The 24,851-nt window shown below is 39.2% G+C and overlaps 2 protein-coding genes across 3 annotated transcripts in view; one reads left to right on the top strand and one right to left on the bottom strand.

Moving 5' to 3' along the window:
• The first annotated feature begins 5,819 nt into the window (after nucleotides 1–5,819).
• Nucleotides 5,820–13,313, top strand: si:ch211-260e23.9 (tumor protein p53-inducible nuclear protein 2). The gene is made up of 4 exons (XM_034680181.1): nucleotides 5,820–5,965; nucleotides 8,045–8,186; nucleotides 8,303–8,450; nucleotides 12,255–13,313. Exons 1-4 carry the CDS (start codon nucleotides 5,828–5,830, stop codon nucleotides 12,481–12,483), a joined length of 657 nt encoding a protein of 218 aa, XP_034536072.1. The 5' UTR covers nucleotides 5,820–5,827; the 3' UTR covers nucleotides 12,484–13,313.
• Nucleotides 13,314–15,850: 2,537 nt separating this feature from the next.
• Nucleotides 15,851–24,851, bottom strand: part of zgc:162297 (uncharacterized protein LOC555865 homolog) — a 15,459-nt gene continuing 6,458 nt past the window's right edge. The window contains exons 2-7 of one of the 2 annotated variants that reach the window (XM_034680402.1): nucleotides 24,538–24,701; nucleotides 24,030–24,112; nucleotides 23,761–23,941; nucleotides 21,217–21,367; nucleotides 19,031–19,158; nucleotides 15,851–16,426 (exon numbers count right to left, since the gene is read on the bottom strand). In XM_034680402.1, coding sequence (XP_034536293.1) covers nucleotides 16,236–16,426; nucleotides 19,031–19,158; nucleotides 21,217–21,367; nucleotides 23,761–23,941; nucleotides 24,030–24,112; nucleotides 24,538–24,619 — 816 coding nt within the window. In that variant the 5' untranslated portion in view covers nucleotides 24,620–24,701 and the 3' untranslated portion in view covers nucleotides 15,851–16,235. Of the gene's footprint in view, nucleotides 16,427–19,030; nucleotides 19,159–21,216; nucleotides 21,368–23,760; nucleotides 23,942–24,029; nucleotides 24,113–24,195; nucleotides 24,248–24,537; nucleotides 24,702–24,851 lie in introns of those variants that run through there. The other variant, XM_034680403.1, reaches the window with a different exon arrangement.

The following is a 24,851-nucleotide window of genomic DNA, read 5'->3' as shown; positions in this document are numbered from 1 at the left end:
TTTTGACAACGTGTTTGTATTTTAAGTTGGTAGCCGGGAAAAAGAACCCCTTCTGTCAGGATTATTTTTCCCATATTAACCTGCTAACCATACATTATCCCATACCTAGCATTTTAGTCACATTGTTTTGATGCTACACTGCAAAAAAGAACTTCCTCAGACCATGTGTACGCACAAATGATGACGACCAATTTTCTCAGAAAATGTAAACACATACTCTTTTAAAGGTGACATATCATGCAACATCGACTTTATAATGGTTCTCTACCTGAAATATGTTTCCCTGGCATGTCTACAAACCCCCTGAAAATGAAAAGAATCCATTCTGCCCCTGTTCTGATTTCTCCACCTTTCTGTAAATGTGTGTGAAACCAGCCGTTTCAGACTTCAGTGTTTTTCATACGTCACAACGACATCCAGTCTGTAACTGAGTCAGAGCTCGGAGCTTGTTCAGCCCATAGACTGTATAAAATACAACTCAACCCCTCCTCCATTTTTCATTCCCTGCACACGTGTGCTAACAAGGAGCTTAGGAGGGAGGCATGCTAGTTGTAGGCTGTCTTAATAAACACAAAGGTCGGTTTGACTCCCCACGTCTGCAGATTTGAAGATCTAGTGGATGATTTTTAGTTTTCATGGAAAAGTGCTAGTTAGCATAGCCACATAGCTACATGTTCGTAGCTGTGTACCAAGACACACGTCGACATACTGACAAATAAAACAACAAGAAACACTAAATCTGTGACCAATGGTTCAGAAAGGTCCTGCTACAGCCGCCTCTCTGTCAGGATCAGATTCTGGATCAGATTCAGAGGGTTGAAGTAACGCGGGTCTGTGAGCAGCCGTGTATATTCAGCCAACATGTAAACATTAGATCAACGTGCTGGACAGCCGAGGCCACATCCACTTCCTGAGGGGGCGTGGTGAGAGAGCTCATTCTCAATTAAAGGCACAGACACAGAAAACAGAGTGTTCTGAGCAGGGCTGAAAAAGAGGGGTTTACAGGCAGACCAAAATCTGATTTCAAAGTGTTTTTTTGAGCAATAAACTTTAAAGACATGTTTTGGGGACCTCTTAGACCAATATATTCTGATGAAAAAGAGCATAATATGTCACCTTTAACTAAATGCATGACATATTTAAACTACTTTCAGTAAAAGAAAAAAGGCATATGACTGTCATATAGCCATCTGGTAAAAAGAAAGGCAGAAAACTCGTCACATTTTCTATTTTCAAGATTTATTTCAAGGCTAGATACTATTTTTGTCAATATTTTTTTATTAGAATGGGTAAAATGTACTATTTTAGACAACTTAAAAGAACAAACATTCCGGAAGCAGTCCCTACTGTGAAGACTCTGGCTGCAGAAAATTTACAAGATGTCTGTGTTCTGGAACGGGATATTTTGGCTTCAAAACCATACAATGGGAAAAGGCTGAGCGACGCTGTCCATTTTATATACAGTCTATGGTCGCAATATAAACCAAAAAAAAAACCCATGAAGCTAACATTAGCTGACAATGTGGACCTTTTTAAAACAAAGAGAAAAATCATCAAAAAATGTCATTCTCATGTCCCAAAGAAAGTTATTGCATGTATTCGTGCGTACGAACTGTTAGTGAATGAGGCCCATTGTTCTTCATGCTTATTGTTTGTACACAGAGAGCAAAGTTTACTAGTGTCCTTGTATTCATATACTTGGCCAATGAAGCTGATTCTGATTCATACATCCCTTGAGAAATAACATGAAGCACTTCTATTGAGATGTTGCAAAGGTTTCCTTTAGGTGGCTTTGATGCAGGCTGAAGCAGTGGATGATGAACATGAGACGAAGGTACTGGAGACCTTTACCATCATCTCATCTTTGCAGTGCTTATTCAGACGAGCATGATTTTCCCACAGACTCAAAGGTCTCTCGGGTGTTATGGACAGTGATTTTTATTATCATTGTTGTCAGTTTATTATTATACAACTCTGTTTCCAGATCGTCGGGTGAGATCCTCTGACATTTGTAAAACGCAGGATTTTGAAGTAGTGACACGGAGTTAAGACAGCCATCTTTTTAGTCTAGCAAAGTTTCTAGAGACAATAATTCACTAGGGTTCAATGCCACCATGATTGTAATTGCTAATGAGTATATCCCACTGTCAGGTTGAAATAAACATCCACAAGATGACTGGATTTTCCGGGGATTTGTCCCATGTGTGTGTGGACAGGTGAAACAAACACCCTAGCCCTCCAGACCTTAATTTGTAGCTGAGAATGAGTCATGGAAAATTCTGATTGCATACTTTCTCATCGCAGGTATGGATGGATCGAAGAAGGCAGATGTTGTGGCGGAGAGCCAGTTGGAGAGGGAGTTTGTGTCTCACCAGTGAAGATTCTCTGTAGTGTCTGGCCTGAGTTCCAACAGTGTTCAGAAAATATCAAAAAGACAGCACATCTCAAAGTCCAAGCTAGACAGGTCAGGACACGGACATTTGAAGGGTTAATGTGGCTTACTTTTGAACTTGGAATTAGGTATAAATCACAGTGTCTGCTGCCATCTACTGACTATATACAGTTAGTGCCTCAAGCAGCTAGTCTGCAGTGACGCACAGACAGGAAGACAGGACTGGAGTCATGTTGCTGCAGAAATGTGGAGAGATATCATGTCAGAAATGTTCTGCTGTCTTGGTCAAACATGTGCCCTGTTAGATAATGGTAACAGCCAGTGGGGTACTCAGACTATTTAAGGATCAAGGTCCTCCCCCAGAACAGTTTGAGCATCTAACACTTCATTTCCTGCATCCTGGTGAAACTTTTTGGGACCAATTGTGGTGAAAATTGAAATATGAAAAAGAAAATAAAACTATTGATATACTTCTATACTATTGATTATATTGCACAATGATCATAACATCAAATAATTAACCACATGGGCATCCAAAGGACCCTTTTTTGGTGAAGGTTAATAAAAGGGCATCCAGGGGGCACTTTTTTATGTTTGTACTTTTGAGGGGCATTGAAAGGAACTAGAGAAGACAATTTGTAATGTTTTACTACAGCGCATCCAAGAGGGCACAGCTCGGTATCTTTTAGTCACCCTCGTTACTTATTCTTTCATTGCCGTTATGAGTTGTATCTATCGTGGTATTCAGCTGGGTTTTTAAAGCAGTACAGAGCAGTGCTTGCTTTAAGAAAAGATAATAATTGTTAGGTAATGTGATTTATTTTCATCTCAGGAAACTACTGGCTGTTCTACCTCTTGTTCTTCTGTGAGCTAGGAGCTGACATAGTTATATAAAGTTCCATTACAGCACTTGTTCTTTAAAAGTCTGTGTGGATTGATCCTGTCCAGTTTGACTTAGAAAAACTATGATAAAGGTAAACTGGATTACATAAACCTAGACACAAAAAAGAATTACAGAATCCAGACTATAATTTATAATCAACCTTTGCAGCAACTAGACACTGAAGTTTACTACTCAAGCACGTAGTTGAACTTAATTTATATAACACCTTTCATACATATAAACATGCAGCGCAAAGTGCTTCACATAATAACAGAGACAGAAAACAACAGTAATGGTAAAATTAAAAAAGGCATTATTATAAATAAAATACTTAAAATAAAATAAAATCAACACAGTACAATTAATAAAATGAGTAAGAGTGGAAATAAAAGGTAAAAATAAGGTACAGTTAAAAAGATTAGATGAATACAGGGAATAAAATAAAGAATAAATAATAAAATAAGATAAATAAATGTTAAAGCTATGATTAAAATAATAATAATGCTTAAAATAATAATAATAATGCAGTCCAGGGCTAAAAATAAGTTACTCCAAATGAAAAGCTAGATTAAAAAGGTAAGTCTTAAGTTTACTTTTAAAAACATTCAGAGAGCTCGCTGTTTTAATGTCCAGGGGTAAAGAGTTCTGTAGCTTAGGGGCATAAAAGCAGAAAGCTCTCTGGCCGGTATTTGTGTGAGACACACAAGGAACATATAAAAAGGAAGCATTCAAGGATCTCGGGCTGGAACTTGTGATGTGTCATGATCAAAAGCTGCGGCTCTGAGAGCCGATGCTTTATAGTGAATCAGAAGAGCCGGCTCTCTGAAAAGAGCTGAACTTCCCATCACTAGCTGGAACATAAAATGACAGGAGATCAGTGAAGTATGGAGGAGCAAGGCTGTTAAAAGCTTTAAAAACAAGTGTCTAGAACTATAATTTCTGAGCATGTGCATAACCCGAAGCGTACACTTGTGATAGGTGAATTATCTTGATTTTAGAGCTTTATTTTCTTCAGTACTATTTTCATAAAATTAAGAAATTATCAAAGTTAGATGGAAGAATTAGGTATTTCAATGCATTGTCTTGAATGCACTTATTCTGCCTGATAATATTAAATGGAGGTTTCAAAACTTACTAGAAAGTTTTATCTTTTATCTTCTTGGATACTGTTCGACTAAGTTTTTGTTAGAAAATGTGTTCACTATGACACTAAAGCGTATATAAATTAAACAACAGGTAATAATTTAGAAGGAAAGGGTTCTCTGTTTCACTGTGTCTGGGACTGTCCAAAACTACTGAATTACTGGAAGTCAGTCGTACAAACTTTATCTAAGATCGCTGGAGTGAGTGTGCCTTTTCAAGCACAGATGTGTGTGTTGGGTATACACCCAGAGAACTGTACTTTTACCTGGAATGAATTGTCCAACTCCATTCGATCTGCAGAGTCCCTCTCTACTTTCAAAAGACAGCTAAAGACCCAGCTCTTTAGGAAGCACTATGCACTTAGCTAGACTGTTCTCCACTGTTGTCCCCAGTGGCAGATCATGTCTTCCAGCTACAGTTGACTCACACTGTCCTGCTCTACTCTGGGACTCTGTGTTCAGGTCTGGAGTGACCCAGCACTTGGTACTTTGGTCATTATTGTGGTGATGTTAATTGTTGATGATGATAATGGAAGGTCTTAAATTGTTTGGTTGCTTCATTGTAGATGTTCCTTATTTTGAAAAAAAAAATAAAAAAATCCTTACTTACTTTTGTGCATTGCCTTTACACTGCTTGGCAGTACCAGCACCTTCAAATTGACTTGAAGCACTTTGTTACTCTTACTGATCTTGTTTCCTCTTGTCTAGATCTTTGCTTGTGTTGTTCTTGTTCTCATATGTACGTCGCTTTGGATAAAAGCGTCTGCTAAATAACATTGTAACATTGTAACATTGTAACCTCAAGACAACTAAAACTCATCGACTTTGGACTCCTGCAGGCCAGTAGGTTGATATCTTTATACTGGAGGAAAATGGACATGCTCTCAATGCATATGTGGGTGACGGAAATGGCATCATGCATTGTATTGGATCAACTCACTTATATTGTAGGGGAAAGGGGGCAGATTTTTGAGAAACATGGTCACCTTTAATAGAGTTTCTCAGATGTTACAAAGCCAATCAACTGATTAAGGGTGCTGAGTTGTGTGTTGTGTATTTACTTGTTTAATTTCATTACTATTATTATTATTTTTTACCTTTATTTTATTAGTCATGCATTATTCTATTATATTCTACTCTTTGTTTTCATTTATTTATTTGGAGGGATTATGTTGTTGGTTTAATGTATATTTTATGTACCATTATTATTTGTCTTGCCACATAAAACACAATAAATATATTGTTTAAATAAATAAATTAAAAAAACAGGTAATAATGTCATGCATCTGTACCTCTTTAGTCTTCCTGTGCCATGTTCAAAAAAAAAAAAAATGGGCGTGACGCTGGTTTGCTGACAAGGTGACGTCGGCTAAGACGCACGCAGACGCCGCCCACAGTGGGTGGGGTTTGATGACGTTTCAGGACACAGTCAGGGCTGAGAGAGATAAACAACTTGGCGATCAAAACAATCTCCGAAGAACGAGCAACAAAGCTGGAGCATTTCTGAATAACAGCCACACCAGAAGGAAGAAGATTTTATCCCCTCAGGTAAGAAATGTAATCTTTGCTCAACACTGAGAAACACTTACCTTTCTTCTACGAGCTTGGATTTCATTCTTCTTTTGTTCTCGTCCACAGTCTTCACCGCTCTGTTATCTGCAAACTCTTTCTGTTTGATTTCTGTAGCTGATTGTAATTCATGTCACAACTGATTTACATTCTCCAAGAATGAAACTAACATCTTAATATCTGAAGAGGAACGCATCGGATAGCAGCACATCTTCCACATGTTGTTCTCAGTGTGTGTGTTGAAATAGTCCTGCAGATGTTACCTCACAGACAGGCTGTGGTGCATGACTGGGAGAGTGGACAGTGTCCTGTCTGTTGTGCAGGGAAGGCTCTGGTTACATTAGATTACGGACACACACCAACAAGCAGGGACGGAGGCATTCAGACAGTCGGGGAAAACACGGATCTATTTATGTCTCTCTGTATACAACAGCAGTGGGACTAAATATACCTCAACGTGTAGTAACATAGATGTCAAGTCTTTCTGACGTTATATGATGTTTCATATTACAGTTTCATGTCATTTTGAGGCTTTAATGTATGAACACAACAAAGTGATCTGCATTCAGCTGGCAAAAGTATGGCTTACTATCTGCCCCTTCATTTAACCTTCACATGTTGTACTACAAAACTAGTATAAGGCTGTCCTGAAGGATGAAACATGTTTACAAAGTTGGAGACAAATTTACATTTTGGGAAACATTTAATATAAAACAAAATTACATTAACAAAACGTTTTTAACATTTAAAGGTGCTGTGAGGAACTTTTGTTTCGTATCGGTTCTGGCACCCCCCTTGTGGACAAAGTGATACCTCTTATCTCGTTCTAAACATGCAAAAGCAGTGTTTTCAACAAAAACCTCATCCTGTTGTGTTCAACAGTCAACTTTATCAGGCAATGTGATTATTTTCCATGAAAACTGAGAAATAAAGGCTGTTTCTGAAGCGAGATGTCCATCATCTGGTCTGACACCTACCCCCCCAGGGCGGTTTCAGGCATTAAAAATTACAACAGAGAAGGTGTCAGTGTTGCTGCTGATGGACTTGTTTGCCATTGAAGGTTATGAAGAGACATCAGTATCATTTTCAGTCTGTTTCTCAGCCAGTTCAAAACTCCTCACAGGGCCTTTAAGAAAACAAATTTACAAAATAAAATAAAAAACACATTTACAAGTGGTGAGACAATTTTACAAATGACACAATACTTTTACCATTTCTGAAACAAATTTACATTCATATTTAACAGGAAGGGAATGTACCAAATACTGGAAGTGATTTGGGAGTGATGGAGTGAGGGGTCATTTAGTTGGTTTGGATAGAGAGAAACCAAACGCAGCAACATTTGGTACTGGTACTCCGTTTGGTACCAGTACTCCATTTGCTATCGGATCACTTCTGGTGTTTGGTACATTCCCTTTCCATTAAAAAAAAATGTACATTTGTTTCAGGAATGGTAAAAATGATGTGTCGTTTGTAAAATTGTCTCACAGCTTGTAAAAGTGTTTTTTTTTTATTTTGTACATTTGTATTGTCCTTGGTAAAAGTGTGTTGTTAATGTAATTTTGTTTTAGAAAATGTAAAAATGTTTTAGCTCAGTAGTTTTTTCAGTTTTGTCCTTCAGGGCCACCGTAGGTTAATGATGGTTAAGGTCAGTCAGCTGCAAGCTTGACGTTACTTCCCTCCTTCGTGGAAGAAATGCAAACCAGTATCTTAGCTTATATAAGCTGGCTGAAATCAGTGTAATTCTACCCTCTCGTGAGTCACTGTCTGTCATTCATTTCACTCTAAATCGACCTCAGGACTCTCTGTCACAGAAGCGTTACAGCTTGGTCTGCTCAGGTTTCTGAGATGGGTACTGGAAGAAGTTGTTGATAAGATGCCACGGACATGACAGGTCCTGAGAGGGGTTTTTGGAACAACCACAAGAGGGAGCCATTGATACTAGTGATTCTTAATAGACACAAGCAGGAAGAAAGTTTAAGTGGATGAGTTTCTAGAAATATGGATTGACTTGATCATCATCAGCTTGAATCAAAATGTTTCTTTCATGCATTACAGACTGACACAGGCTTAAAGATGATTGGGAAGATTCTCTCTCACCTGCTTGGGAACTCAGGCGATGACTTTGAGGTTGATGACAACACCTTTAATGAACTAATGGAGTTTGAGGAGGGAGGATGGGTCATTGTTAACCTCCCAGGTAAGATTTAAACCCTGATAGAGGTTCATCAATATATCATTGATGTCAGTATCATTTAAAAGTTAATCGCTCTGTCAGGGAGTACTAAACTGAAATGTTGAATGTTCCTTTCTCAGAGACCAGCGCGCTCTCAGCCCCTGAGGCGGATCCTCTGGAGAACCTGCTGATTGAGCATCCCAGCATGTCTGTCTACCAGATGAGGAGCAGGATGAGTGGAGCAGAGGAGGAGGAAGGCTCTGATGGAGATGAAGAGGACAACTCCAGGTGACTTTCTCATGCACATTTGTCTTTGATCCTTAAAATAAAAGCTACAAAATGGTTCACAACACCTAAAAATAATGTATAATATGAAAAATGTATTGAAAGTTGGAATAGCAATAGCAATTTTATTTATAAAGCACATTTCATTACACGTAAGCTCAATGTGCTTTACATGTAGAATTAAAAACATAGAAACATTCTTCCACCTGCTGACCTAAGGATCTGGGTCAGGTTATACATGAAGCTTGTATTACTCCAGTAAACTGCAAGACTTCAGTGCAAAGTGAACTTGTATCAAAGGTGAAATGTCACATGAATGAGAGAGCAGATAACCACAAAATGAAGCGATTAACATTATGAAAATGTAAGTTCTTCATACTAATATTCTTAAAGTGTTTCACATAAACATCGCCACAATGAGCTATCATACAAACACCAATGACAACTCCCAGACCCAGTTATTGAGGATTTACAGAAAATACTAAACATCAGGACTTTGTGATGACACAAGGTTATCTATTTGCGACATACATGCACTAAATTAGGCATTAAATATATTTATTACATTATGTAACAGTGTTATCTCATAACCCACAGGCTTCTTGGACTTTCATTTCTCACAGATTAGACTAATTAGACTACACTAATATCACACAGTGTCATCTGCCCATCATTATGAAATACATGAATATATTTATGCTGGCATTCTCCAAAAATAGTGTGAATCCCAAAGCAGTTGCAGGAAAATTAAAATCAAAACACTGATGATACCAATATTTAGAGGCTGATTTTCCACCGTCTGGTTCAAAGGATCAGAAATCAAGGGCACGCACAGAAAAAGGTCACCCTGCTCTGGACCATATTCACACAGTAGCCGTTTGCCTCTGACATCACACTCATGGTGGGAAGCTCAAATGTTTGTTGTAATTTCCAGGCTCTAAGTCCCATATATTTTTATTTAGAGTACTGGACACATGTTGAAAAATCAAAGTCTTCTTGTTTGATCAGAAACTTGGAAGACAATAAACAGGAAAAAGCTGAAGGGACATCAGGCCATGGTTCAAGCTAAACAACACATTAATGAGCCATTAGCTGCCAACTATAAAACAGCAAATGATAGCTTTCAGCCACTTTTACAGATGCCAGGTAGTGTGACACTACAAAGCAGGGCTGGCATTAAGTCATCAGAAAATGTAGAATCTGTCCCTGGATGCATAGATTTCAGTATGGGAGCTGTTTTGGTTTTTGTTTTGTTTATGCTCATAGTCCAAGTATCATTGACCAATAAGGTATCAAACTGGCTGTAGTGTATTTGTGAAAAACAGACTGTGGAGAGCAAAAGCAAGCAGAACAGGATCCACTGTCATGTCGTCCCAGCTTTCATCTGTAGTAATCTTTGGAGGATTTATTTATTGATCTCTAAGATATTTGGATGTCAGATAAGCCAATGATCCTTTATTGATCTAAAATGTTTAACTTCGCAAATAATCCGTCAAATGTTGTGCAACAAAGTTTGACTTTTTACTTTTTGTGTATCTGCATCATGGTGTTATTTTAAGAAAATTAAGTAAGTCACAAAAACATTTCTCTACTGGGTCCATTATTCTGAAATAAGCTACAGGAAAGCTTTTTTAACTCACTAATTACAGTGAAACTGAGACTCAGCAGAAACCGCTGAACTGAGGCTTCTCTGAGGCTTCTCTGAGGCTTCTCTGAGGCTTCTCTGTGGAATGTAATGAACCAAAAAGTGATGGTGTTAGTTTTGCAGACATATTTGCAGAGCTGAACCCAGCTTTGCTTTTGCTCTAATCACACGGTCACTTTGGAAGAAGCACATAGAAAGTAGAGCATTGGTAGGCAGCCAATGACCGCTAACTGTTGGCTCATAGAGGGATACCCAAAGAGCCGGTCATTTTTCCCAGAGACAAGTAGCAAGTTTTGAAGTTAGGCTTTGGCTGACATGTTTAGGACCTAACAGTGCCCTGACAGTAGCTACAGTCATGGCAAAAAGTTTTGAGAATGACACAACTATTAATTTTCACAAAGTCTGCTGTTTCAGTTTTTATAATGGCAATTTGCATATACTCCAGAATGTTATGAGGAGTGATCAGCTCAACTGCAATTAATTGCAAAGTCCCTCTTTGCCTTGAAAATGAACTTTATCACCAAAAACACATTTCCACTGCATTTCAGCCCTGCCACAAAAGGACCAGCTAACATCATTTCAATGACACACAGGTGTCACACACATTAACACAGGTGTGGGTGTTGATGAGGACAAGGCTGGTGATCAATCTGTCATGATTGAGTGACTGGACACTTTAAAAGGAAGATGGTGCATGACACCATTGTTCCTCATCTGTTAGCCATGGTTACCTGCAAGGAAACACGTGCAGCCATCATTGCATTGCACAAAAAGGGCCTAACAGGGAAGTTTATAGCAGCGAGTAAGATTGCACCTCAGTCAACTGTCTATTGAATTATCAAGAACTTCAAGGAGAGAGGTTCAATTGTTGCCAAACAGGCTCCAGGGCGCCCAAGAAAGTCCAGCAAGCGCCAGGACCGTCTCCTGAAGGTGTTACAGCTGCGGGATCGGGCCACCACCAGTGCAGAGCTTGCTCAGGAATGGCAGCAGGCAGGTGTGAGTGCATCTGCACGCACAGTGAGGCGAAGACTTTTGGAGGAAGGCCTGGTGTCAAGGAGGGCAGCAAAGAAGCCACTTCTCTCCAGTAAAAACATCAGGGACAGACTGATATTCTGCAGAAGGTACAGGGACTGGACTGCTGAGGACTGGGGTAAAGTCATTTTCTCTGATGAATCCCCTTTCTGATTGTTTGGGGCATCTGGAGGAAGGCTTGTTCGGAGAAGACGAGGTGAGAGCTGTCTCTTGCCAACAGTGAAGCATCCTGAGACCATTCATGTGTGGGGTTGCTTTTCGGTCAAGGGAGTGGGCTCTCTCACAATCTTGCCTAAAAACACAGCCATGAATAAAGAATGGTACCAGAACATCCTCCGAGAGCAACTTCTCCCAACCATCCAAGGGCAGTTTGGTGATGAAGAATGCCTTTTCCAGCATGATGGAGCACCTTGCCATAAAGCAAAAGTCATAACAAAATGGCTCGGGGAAGAAAACATTAAGATTTTGGGCCCTTGGCCAGGAAACTCCCCAGATCTTAATCCCATTGAGAACTTGTGGTCAATCCTCAAGAGGCGGGTGGACAATCAAAAACCCACAAATTCTGACAAACTCCAAGCATTGATTATGCAAGAATGGACTGCCATCAGTCAGGATTTGGTCCAGAAGTTGATTGACAGCATGCCAGGGAGAATTGCAGAGGTCTTGAAAAAGAAGGGTCAACACTGCAAATATTGACTTATTGCATGAATTCTGTGTAATTCTCAATAAAAGCTTTTGATACTTATGAAATGCTTCTAATTGTATTTCATTATACCATAGAAACATCTGACAAAAACACCTAAAAACCCTGAAGAAGCAGACTTTGTGAAAATGTAATATTTGTGTCATTCTCAAAACTTTTGGCCATGACTGTACATAATTAATAGACAGAATAAAATGTTCTCATATAGTTCTGTGCAAAAGAAGAAAATCCCACCCCTTTGTTAGAATGTCTATGAAAGGATCAGTCCTGAAAAAGGGGCAGGGTTTACAAAAGACATGGATTTCCTGTCACAGTCTGCAAGCTTATACAAACTGGTCTCTGACCTCTTCAGTTGTTTTTCGGAGATGGCTGACGAGTGTGTGCCAATCATGACCCTTACTGTAACGTTTGCCCTGTGTCTATTTAGGCCTGTGGCGGTGAGGCGGCACATCTCCTGGTGTCTGGCTGCCTGGGGGGTTCCTCTGCCCTGCAACATCCAGCTGCTGGCCGTCCAGAGATCCAGGGCTCAGCACGAGCGCAGGAAGCTGAGCCGCAGCGCCCTCCACAGGCAGAACCTGGCTAAGACACGATTCTCTCCTTCAGAGAAACACTACGGCCACTTCAAACAGCCCTGCCAGCGCCTCTACAACTACTGAACAGATATGATGGATGTGCTTATGAGAGGGTGCTTCTCTCATCATAACTCAGTGTGCAGCACAGTGCCTTGACTCTCCGTCACTCAGGTTTCCACCACTGTTTCAAATATTTGTTAAATCTTAGTAAATCCATGCAGGTGCTCAAACATGTGCCAAATGAACCACAGCTATAGAGGCTTTTATTGTCCGCTCAATGGGCTGTTACTCTCATGATATGTTTGGTCCCATCAGTGGGGTGATATTAGTAACACACAGTTATGTTCATATAAACCATCATACCTTTATTAAACCAGAACAGTTGATTTGTTTGATTTCTTGAGTTGTTTTTAAAAGAGCTTTTAGGGAGTTGGAGTTGTGTAAAAAGTTATTGCGATGATGTTACTGTCACAGTGGGTCATCAATTTAATATAGAGTGTCATATTTTGGCACTTTGAGGGGTAATTTTTTTGATGTATTCAGAATGTATTTTATTGTGTTTGTGTGTGTGTGTTAGCTTTGGATGTTATTTCAAGAAGTGTATCCAGTGTTCATTTCATACCATGTTGTAATATTCATGATGGCGAGAACAAAATACTGAATGTGAATTTCCTCAGATTGTTTCTGTTATTGCTAAGTGACTCCAGAGGAACGATTACCAAACCACTGCTCATGTTTTTTTAAACTGAGGTTACCCTTTTGTACTTTTCAGCGGGTACTCATCATTTTCATGTCACACAGATTTTTCTTTGCAGACTCCTGAGTGTAAATAAGGTTGAGTGTAATGGTTTTCTATATGTGGGTATTTATAAAATGTAAAAAAAAAAAGTGCAAATAAATCTTGTTTTCTTAAACTTGTGCCTGCACATCTATTTTTTTCATGATTATTCATCGTGGCAGAAATTAATAACAAAATTAAACATATTCTGTATATCATCCAGGGATGTCAAATACTTCATTCTGATTGGTCAAAACCTAGCGACAACCTCCAGTCTCAAAATATGAAGCCAATGTGGAAGTGTTATAAACTGCAGTTCATCGAGAATCTGCTTGAGGCTGGCTGCAGAAACACTGGAAACCACATACACACCCATTCAAAGAAGACCATCTTTACAGCAGAAATAAACATGTTTACAGCCTGGTTCAAAAAACCCTTTAGGTCTGAGTAGTTCATTTCTCTATCAGCACACACTGTACTGGGGTGAATTTTTCTCTAACACGACAGTTCAGAAGATATTAAAGGGGACATATCACGCTTTTTTCATCAATATATATTGGTCTAAGAGGTCCCCAAAACATGTCTTTAAAGTTTATGCTCAAAAAAACACTTTGAAATCAGATTTTGGTCTGCCTGAAAAACCCTCTTCTTCAGCAGTCCTCAGAACACTCTGTTTTCCCTCTGACCACGCCCCCTCAGGAAGTGGATGTGGCCTTGGCTCTCCAGCACGTTGATCTAATGTTTACATGTTGGCTGAATATACACGGCTGCTCAGAGATCACGTTACTTCAACCCTCTGAATCTGATCCAGAATCTGATCCTGACGGAGAGGCGCCTGTAGCAGGACCTTTCTGAAGGATTGGTCACAGATTTAGTGTTTCTTGTTGTTTTATTTATCAGTATGTAGACGTGTGTCTTGGTACACAGCTACTAACATGTAGCTATGTGGCTATGCTAACTAGCGCTAGCACTTATCCATGACAAATAAAAATCATCCACTAGATCTTCAAATCTGCAGACGTGGGGAGTAAAACCGACCTCTACCAGAAAGGCAGCGGGACCTTTTCTGAAGGATTGGTCATAGATTTAGTGTTTCTTGTTGTTTTATTTGTAAGTATGTAGACGTGTGTCTTGCTACACAGCTACAGCTATGAACATGTAGCTATGTAGCTATGCTAACTAGCGCTAGCACTTATCCATGATAAATAAAAATCATCCACTAGATCTTCAAATCTGCAGACGTGGGGAGTAAAACCGACCTTTGTGTTTATTAAGACAGCCTACAACTAGCATGCCTCCCTCCTAAGCTCCTTGTTACCACACATTTGTGCAGGTAATGAAAAACAGAGGAGGGACTCAGTATTATTTTATACAGTCTATGGGCTGAACAAGCTCCGAGCTCTGACTCCGTGACAGACCGGATATTGTTGTTACGTAACAAAAACACTGAAGTCTGAAACGGCTCGTTTCACACACATTTACAGAAAGGTGGAGAAATCAAAACAGGGGCAGAATGGATTCTTTTCATTCTCGGGGGGTTTGTAGACATGCCAGGGACACATATTTCAGGTAAAGAACCATTAAAAAGTCCATTTTGCATGATATGTCACCTTTAAGATTATGAGTTTTGCCCATTTAAGGACATGACTGACTTGACTGACAGGCGGGAACACTGTCAAGTCAATTCAGCTTTATTTATAGAGCACATTAAAAACAACCAGTGTTGGCCAAAGTGCTTTACAAGGTAAAAAGTAAAAGTACATGAAGACAACAATGAACAACACAACATATCAGGATATTAATGTCCTCCTCACGAGGAGAAGGCCAAAGAGAAGAGATGGGTCTTTAACAAGGATTTCAAACATTCATCAGTGGGGGCCGATCGTAGAGCTTGGGGGGCCGCTGCTGCAAAGACTTGGTCGCCCTGTGTTGTAAGACGAGTTTTAGGCACATCCAGAAGCAGCTGGTTTGTTGACCTCAGTGCACGAGCTGGGTTGTGAACATAAAGGATGCTGGTATCAATCCATTTAGGGCCTTGTATGTTAAAAGTGCAATTTTAAATCAATCCTGTGACGGACTGGGAGCCAGTGGAGAGCACACAGCACAGGTGTGATGTGCTCCCTCTTTTTCCTGCCAGTCAGGAGGCGAGCAGCAGCGTTTACAGAGAGCTGCAGGCACTGAATAAGCGACACGTCTAAACCCACATACAAGGAATTACAATAATCAAGCCTAGAAGTAATAAAGGCATGTACAACTCTCTCTAAATCTTTGGGAGGGAGATAGGCTTTTACCTTAGCTATAAGTCTCAGCTGGAAGAAGCTGGACTTAACAACAGAAGAGATTTTTTTTTCAAATTTAAAGGCACTGTTGAAATAATCACCAAGGTTCTTTACAGAGGAGTGAATATTTATCTGAATATCTTAAGTCAAACAATCTTGAAATGATCTTGTTTTGAGTTGTAATTTAGAAGAAACAAGGTTTATTGTCCAGTTGTATTTCCCTCCACATTTGTGAACTCGTACACTTCCAATGGTATTCCCACGTTTGTCCATTCTTCCTCAGATATATTCATCCTTTCTTCCTTCCCCCATTTTCCTTTAATCTATGAGGTAGAGTGTGCTTTAAGACTTGACAAACCTCATATAAATATGAAATCATCTCAAACTTGATATCTGAATTTGACAAAGGTATCTAATTCTGAATAGCAAAATCAATGTGAGAGACAAAAAGATCACCCAGGTCGTATTTTTATTATTGCAAAGTATATATTCAGAGAGAAACTAACTTAACATTTGATGTTAGTGGCTGACCAGTCACCAGCAAGGAAACAAAGACGAGAGGAGAACTTGCCAAAACCAACTAAATGTGAAGTCTTGATGATAAATAAAATGGCCATGATTCTTGATAGCACTAACTATTTTTTTTAGCTTCATACATAAATCATCTTAAATCAAACACCTGTTCATATATTTAGTTACTATCAAGGTAATAAGTAGTATATTGTATAGAAACCACCAGCTCACTCTACATTATCCCTGAGGTCAGGTAACCTTTCCTCTCATTTCCGTATCTCACACATCTTTCTCATGAACCTCTCCACACTCTCTGGGTCGACTGCATTGGCCCAGTGGCCACCCTTCTTGAAATGAGAGCCAATGATCATCCCGTTTGCTTCGATGTACCGCTCAAGGTTGTCATAAGTCACACCAGAGCCTATAAGCACGGGCATTCTCACAGACTGGGAAACGCCTGCAAAAGAAAATTAACAGTAAATCAATAAAAAAGCACACGGGGGAATTTACAACTCTCTAATCTACTTTAACAAAAAACTCTCACACAGACTCTGCATCTGAAATCTAACCCCAGTACATAAATCTTCATAAGCTGGGTCAGATCATGGATGGTACTGTGAAGTAAGGCGAAAGGGAACAAAACAAAGAGAGGATACTTCAGTGAACTCTGGACTGAGTACTGGCTAACCTCTCACACTGGCATGTGAGCTTCAGTATCTTCTTGTCTGAGCCCTGCCTGCATGTTTGTGTCAGGGGTGCAAGCATCAGCAACAGAGCGTAGTGAGATGTGGTACAGCATGGGATGTTTTTGTGTGGGTTGTAGTTTATGAGAGTATACTGTGTATACTATTATGTGTGGTTGTACTGTATGGTCCAGATTTTAGAGTCACTGACCGTCGTGGATTCAAACCTGAAAGCCTCCTCAACAACAGATATAGCGTATAAGCAGCTAACATAACATACTGGAGACATGTGAATGTTGTTCAACTGGGGCAAAAACTATAGCTTCCTTTCAGACATGCTTCAAACTCCTGAAAGTTTCCTTACTTTATTTGGGTGAGCTGCATAGACCCGACTTTCTTACCCTGCCTTATTCAAGTTCTTAACCGACAGCCTTCTTGTAAAATGTTCTTAAGACATCAGGTTGTGCTGATGTAGGAAAGCAGCAGGTCAGTGTCAGGGGAATTCATCCTGAGTAAGCAGAGAGAAGTGTGGCTCATGTGAAGCAGAGTTTCTCTGCTTGCTTCACTTGTCTCTGCTGTATTTTCTACTGTCCTGTTATTGTCAACATCTTTATGCATGATGTAACTGTCATCATTATGGACAACTACCCAGATCCCCTCTCCAACCTTAAACCAAAAGGAGTACTTTAAGTTGTCCGACAGAGAAAATCATGCACATGAGGTGCATGTGTGAAAATATATACAGTATGCTTGTAGAGGTGGAGCTTGTTGTGATCCCCCGTTGTGGGGTGCATGTGTGAACGGTAAGTTCCTGAAAGCATCAAGGCCTGAGTTTCTTCAAATGACCTGCAAAATATCCGTTGTCCTGGAGTTCAAACCTACACTGCAAAAACTCCAAATCTTACCAAGTGAAATTGTCTCATTTTTAGTCAAACTGTCTTCTCCCACTTGATTTAAGATACATTTACTTAACAAGTAACATTTGAGCGAGATAGAGGGACTTGTTTAAAGACATCTTAAATATCTTGTTCAGTCAAACAATCTTGAAATGATCTTGTTTTGAGTTGTAATTTAGAAGAAACAAGGTTTATTTAACATTTCAGACATTTTTCAAGCTGAGATCTTATTTGTAGAAGACGGATAATCTTGATTTAAGACAAACACTTTACTTGATTTAAGTAAATGCATTTTATTGGAGAGTCTATCAGAAAACAGCTCCATTGATAAAAGAAAGAAAGAAAGAAAGAAAGAAAGAAAGAAAGAAAGAAAGAAAGAAAGAAAGAAAGAAAGAAAGAAAGAAAGAAAGAAAGAAAGAAAGAAAGAGAAGTTGTTGTTTTTAAGGGTGGGTTTCAGTTTTCAGACACTGTTTCTTCTAAATCAGATCAAAATATACATCCTCAAACTACATGCACACAATGAAACACCTCCTTTAGAGCATAGCTGGCTTATCCTAAAAAACAACATGACTGAATATTAGTATATCCAGCTCACTATGAGAAGACATTATATCTCAAAATGAGACAATTAAACTTTGTCATCTTATTTCAAGTACAAGATGTTCTTAAACCTAGAGAAGTGCTGCTACAATACAAATCAAATGAAGGTGAATATATCTCAAATGAAGAAGTTGACATGAAATGTATTAGTGCAGAAATCTTTTTTTGAGTGAAAAAAATACTAATTGTTATCATTCCTGTCTTATTCTGAGACACTAAGCTTTAAAATACTGGTACAATATTCATTCAAATAAGTTTTCCCTGCTAATTTTAAGATCACAGTTTTCTAAATATTACGTCTTATTTTAAGAAATCTTACCAAGCACATTTTCACTTGTTCTATTAGCAGATTTTTTTTGCTTATTTCAAGTTAAAAGTAAGTTTTTTTTCTTGTTTTTGACATTTTTTCCAGTGTAGCAAACTGAGTTCAGATATTGCATTAAATCATACCCATTAACACTTTAGCGTGTGTCTTAGAGAAAGCGAGACAAAGTGAGTGTGAGTATCCATCTGTCCTATCCCTATCAAGGTTTCAGAAGGGTGCCACCTTGGGTGAGTGTTGGTCTCTGGTTTGAATGTAAACTGTCCAACAGAGGACACTGAGCGCTATACCCAGGAGCTCTGACAGGCTTTAAGACAGGCGAGGGGGCTCTCTGCTGGACAGACAAGGGTATGGCATACAATATGTTACATCGAGTATGACTGTGGCACTTCCCAAATCAGAGCAGTAACTTCCTTTCTCTGTTTTATTTCATTGCAGATTTATCACTTTTAGAATCATTAAGCAAACTAAATTATTAAATAGAATGACTCATTTTAAATGCCAAGTGCCCGGGAGTGAAAGGTCGAAGTATGCAGAGTGCAGATTTTGTAGTGTTTTACCTCTGAGCTCCTGAGGGTCAGCCTGCACTCCTGTGGATGTTCCTGTTATGATGAGTCCGTCTGAGAGGAAGAACTCTGCAGCACGCGCCGTCTCCTCTATGCTCACATCTGATGTCAGGGCATGGGAGCTAAACACACACACACACACACACACACACACACACACACACACACACACACACACACACACACACACACACACACACACAGTAAAAACACTACATACTGAGTGTAAGAATAAAACAGAGACTTTGTCTGCACGTTTGGCTGAAACTAGGGTGAGATTAAAAACACATTGTAAAATCTCCTGTGAAACTGAGACTAAGAGTAGCAGAGTGTTAAGTCCTTAAACTTGTATCAACCACAGATTCCAATTTCACAAAGTCTTTTATACATGCAGGGTGTAAGCTCTTATCGAGCACACTGTTGTTGTTTTTGGACAAAAGCTTCAAACATTTTCAGCACTGACAGAAACCCGGTCCAGGTATTCAGCAAACATTAAAACAACATTTTCAGTATCTTAATATCCAGGATTTCTCTCTCACTTACAGCGAAATGTTGTCTGATCCTTCGTGTTCAATAAGAGAGAAATAACCAATCAGAGACAAGGATTTAACCTTCATCTTCTGCATTCCTCATCATTTCCAATAAATGTTTTCATTTGATTGAGCTCATATCACTTTTTATTGGAGTTCAGCCAAAGACTTTTTTGAAGTCTTCACAGTTTATAGTTATAGTACAGTTTATACAGTTTTTATAATTATTATAATTATTATTTGAATCATTATTATTTGAATCATTGCTTTAACATTTATTTATCTTATCTAATTATTTATTTATCTATTTATTTCTTGTATTCATCTGATCTTGTTAACACTATCTTATTTTTAACTTTTCTTTCCACTATTACTTATTTTATTATTTTACTGTATTGGTTTTATTTTATTTTATTTCTAAGTATTTTATTTATAATCATTCATTTTATAATTTTACCATTGCTGTTGTTTTCTGTCTCTGTGTTATTCTGTGAAGCACTTTGGGCTGCATGTTTGTATGTATGAAAGGTGCTATATAAATAAAGTTGAGTTGAGTTGAGTTGAAATACTATGAAAGTATAGAATTGGGAATAAGAAGCCACAACTGCCCAATCTCTTAACTGTTCTACACTTCAGATAGTGTTGGCTGTAATTATAGTGCAGTCATTTAGAAGCAGATCCATCTGTTTTATTAGATCATTAAAAGTGATCGAAATAAAAGAGGAACTTAGGTAAATGTATGTCAGAACCCTCACTGGAATCAAACTGGGGCTGGTGTGCACTTCAGAGAAGGGGCTGATGACGCTAAGGCCAAATCTCAATGTCCACACTCACTGACTTTGAGGCGCGTTCCCGCCAAATCCGTGAGGGCTTAGGGCTGTCCCACTGTCAAATCTTCAAGTGTGTGTGGGATCTTTCACAGACTTTTTGAGCCCAACGTGGGCATTTTTGCAGTTAGAGTAAGGAAATTACCCATAGTTCATAGCATTGTGACGTGAAACATGGGGTTCCTAGAGGAAGCCCTCAACATGGAAGGGTCAACGAACGCCGTAGCATGAAATTTTAAAAAGTGCAACGGTAAACAAGAGGCATGGAAGGTGCAACCAACTTTAGTGTTATAAAAAAGTTTGCCTGTAAGTATAATTGTAGAAAACAGCCTTTATCAGCCTATATCTAATTATCTTCACATATATGTGTGTATACAGAATCATCTATATATTTATAGCTATATATTTATATAGTTTAATTTTTGTGGTTAAGCCATCTGTACAGTAAGAGTCTAGATCACATGGCAGTCAGTCAGTCAGTCTGTCAGTCAGTCAGTCAGTCAGTCAGTCAGTCAGTCAGTCAGTCAGTCAGTCAGTCAGTCAGTCAGTCTGTCAGTCAGTCTGTCAGTCTGTCAGTCTGTCAGTCAGTCAGTCCCTCAAGAGCCTTGAATTTTAGGAAAGTAAAAATAATGCAATAAAAAATCCTAATGCTGTTATGCAGGTCTGAGCCCTTACAGCCTCATGCCCTCAATCACTTTCTGGGTCACGTCAATTAAGTCAAGAAGGGCTCAGGGCTTAGAGTTCAGGGAGGACATTGAGATTGGGCCTAAGTAGCAGCACTGGCTCATCTGCACTGGCTCATCTGCACAGCTGCTGATCTCACCTGTGCTTCTTTTTGATGTCAGTGAAGATCTGCACATGCTCAGCTCCGATCTGTTTGCGGTATCTCAGTAAGTCTCCAGCGCAGGCGTTCAGGAGGCCTTCATCTGCCACGTGAGAGAAGACGAAGCCCTCAGCCCTGATGAAATCCAGACCTGTGACCACACAGAGACATTATGACCTCAAATGCAAATGTACAGCTGACCTTTGCACAGAGATTAGTCACCTAACACACAGCAACTTGTTCCCTGATCAATACAGCCTGCATTACAGACGCTGACCAGCTGTGGTGGAGTCTGGTAGAGTGGACTGTTTGCATAATAATCAGTGGTGGACAGTAACAAAGCAAATATACTTGAATACTGTACTTAAGTACATTTTTGAGTATCTGTACTTTACTTGAGTATTCTTTTTGGGGAAACTTATTACTTTTACTACATTTAAAGACAAATATCATCCTTTTGACTCCTCTACATTTCTATCAGTGCTCTAGTTACTCACTACTTTATCTTTGAAGTCAGCTGATGTGTTTTATTTTCTGAAATCAGATCCCAAAGACCGTAAACTGTTGGTGTCCTTGTGTTTGGTTTGTCTCAGTGGTGTAGCCGTACCTGGGTTAAGCATAGCAAATGCAGTTCTTCAGATCAGTGCGTTCATTTAGTCGTGGTGATGATGGCTATGACTGAGAAGGATGGTGATTCTCTACCTGAGCACCACGGCCATATTTTAAACCCACGTTTAAATAAAGAATGATTGTTTGTATTGTTGTAAATCTCTGATCTGTTTACCACACAAACTTCATCACAGCCTCCAAAACATCAGCATCTAACCTGAGAAAGCATTTTGAGATATAGCTAACCACCTTGTTTTATTCTAGATGAACATTTGAAACTTGTCTGTGCTTGGAGTGCCGTCTATATTTCATTTTCGATCGGGAGCTTTCGTTTAAAACTCAAAAAGCCAGCCTGGTCTCCAAACTTAAGGTGAAACTGGGTTTCTTCTTCATGAATAAATCCTGTTTCTCCCTCAGAGCGAGGAAACCTTTAGTCTCTGCAACATTCCTGCCTCTTATAGGTTCTGGTGATGTGTTGTACTTGGGAGCCTCGGCTAAATGTTTGTTGTCTTTAAATAGTGTGTATCACTGTGCTCTGAGGTTTCTCACGGGTTGCACACGACTTACTCATCACTGTGAACTTTACGTCAAAGCTGGCTGGCCATCCCTGAGTGTGCGCAGGCAGACACATTGGCTACGTCTAATTTAGAAATGTCTTCTTGGCTTGGTCCCAATGTAACTATGTGTGTATCTAAAAATATCAAAAGCCACTATGCCTTGGCCCCTGCGACACTTTACAAATGTGTGTTCCCCGTGTTCGGACAGAGTTTGGTACATTTAGTTTTGCTGCTCCTACTGCTTGGAATAAACTCTAGAAGGACTTGAATCTGTCAGATCTTATCTCACTGGACGCCTTTAGGTCCATCTTAAATGAAAGAAAGACTCCAGAACAGTGCCTGTGTTTTTAAATGCTGTTTTGTGATCACAAATTGCACTTCATTTGAAAATAAGTTGCACTTTTAAATGATTGATTGTTTCTATATACTGTCTGTATATATGCTCCATGTTGTTGAGTTGTGCTATTTATTTTGACGTGTGCTGATGGCCTCTTGGCCAGGTCGCCCTTTAAATGAGGTCTTGATCTCAATGGGTCTCATCTGGTTAAATAAAGGTTAAATAAAACAAAAGGGGAAAAAATGGTAAACTTTTTACAGATTTGAAATATACTTTTCTAGATAAACAGAACGGATCAGAATGTACACCCATCCATTCTTGACTGCACTCATGCTTTGTGAAAATACATTTAGAGACATTTTACAAAGTATTTCATGCAAGCACAGTTAAATATCTATGCAGAGCCATCCTCAACAAGGCTGGACAGTGACACTGATGAGGAAGAGTCGGAGTTGGATGTTGAGGAAGTGGACATGGAGGATGTTGATGAGACCCAGGAGAAGCCCTGAAACCTGAAAAGGTTTAGCAAAAATGCAGAGGCTAGGCTTGAGAAGCTTGAGGGAAGATGCTTTTTTATTTGCATGTTGAATGGGACTTTGTTGGAGGGAGAGGGGCTCTTTTTTAATTTAACATTTTGAATGGGACTTTTTTGGGATTGCATTGTTGTTAATTTTTGAATGGGTTGGGTCGGGGGGATGAGTAATATTTAACTCAACATTAATGTAATAATAATAATAATAATAATAATAATAATAATAATAATAATTATTATTATTATTATTATTATTATTATTATTATTATTATTATTATAAATGAACTAGACATTTATAAATAACAATAAATAAACAAAATAAAATAAGTAAATAACAGGAGTGTAATTACATGGTGAGCATTATCCACAATAACAAGCAAGTCTGTATGGAGACCAAAGGATCAAGTGCATACATTTTATTTTATTTTTTACCCTTTTTAAGGTGCAGAGGATAATAGCCTCACTTACAGCTCAACAACATTTAAATGTGAGTTGAAGTGAAACCAACCTGAAGCCAGAGCGACAGCCAGGGCCTGCTGGTTTGCAGAGGACAGTATCTGCACTCCAAGCGGCATGGATGGACAGACGCTCTTCACAGCAGAGCACACTGCAGTCATACAGGCACACACCTCGGGGCCCACGGAGAAGGAGTACGGGATATCATGCATGTTCTCGATGATCAAACCATCCTGAAAAAGAAGGTTTGAAGCTGCGGTTACTGGTTTGTATGGTAAGGCCATCAAACATGTATGAGGTTTAACATGTTGCAAGGCTCACAATCCCTGCATTGCGGTAGATTTCTGCTTCCTTGCACGCCTCTTCAGTGATTTGGGACATTTTCAGACAACTCAGTGGTGTGCCTGAGAGAGACAAGAACATGTGTCACACACAAGAAGTATCATAATTACAGTTCCGACATTTTCAGAGGTGGAAGGAAGCTTACTCTGCAGGTTTTCATTATGAGACATATCTGCTGACTTCAGTAATAATGTGCATTCTTCTGCGTCGTCAATTTAGTCCTATTTTATTCCTCTTTTCACTTTCTTTCTCCAAAAATTAGATGTGCACTATTTAACCCAACGTTTATATTTCCCAGCCATACCTGACAGATTATGGTCTGACTCAACAAACACAGGATCAAAACAAAACAACCAAATATAACTCACATTAATGCAGCACATGTACAAGGATATAACTATGTGTGTAAAGAATCTGAATACTATTCCCATCACTATAAATTAGATATGAACATTTGAGTGTAAGGATCATTACAGTCTTAGTTTACCTGGTAAAGCTTTCACATGAATCATTCCAATAACCACAGATTTAAGGCGCCCAAAAAGGTCCAGAAACTTAGTGCTCTTCATTCTGTGGAGTGCAGAGACCAGGGAGCACAAAGAAAAGCTTTCCTCTCCAAGCTTGGGCGTCACGTGACGGGTCAAAGTTCAGCTGTGTTAAACAAACAAAAAGCACAAAACCCGCCACCAGAGTTCGTACAGAGCATGCAACAACTGTTCAGCATGAGTTACCCAAAAACTGGACCAGAATAAAGCACTCACAGTTTTTTCTTATCTGACCAAGAATGCATTCAAACAGCAC

This window comes from Notolabrus celidotus, chromosome 3 (assembly GCF_009762535.1).
Source record: "Notolabrus celidotus isolate fNotCel1 chromosome 3, fNotCel1.pri, whole genome shotgun sequence".
NCBI lineage: Eukaryota > Metazoa > Chordata > Actinopteri > Labriformes > Labridae > Notolabrus > Notolabrus celidotus.
The sequence above is the reverse complement of the archived record's forward strand: the minus strand, read 5'-3'. Positions and strand labels throughout refer to the sequence as shown.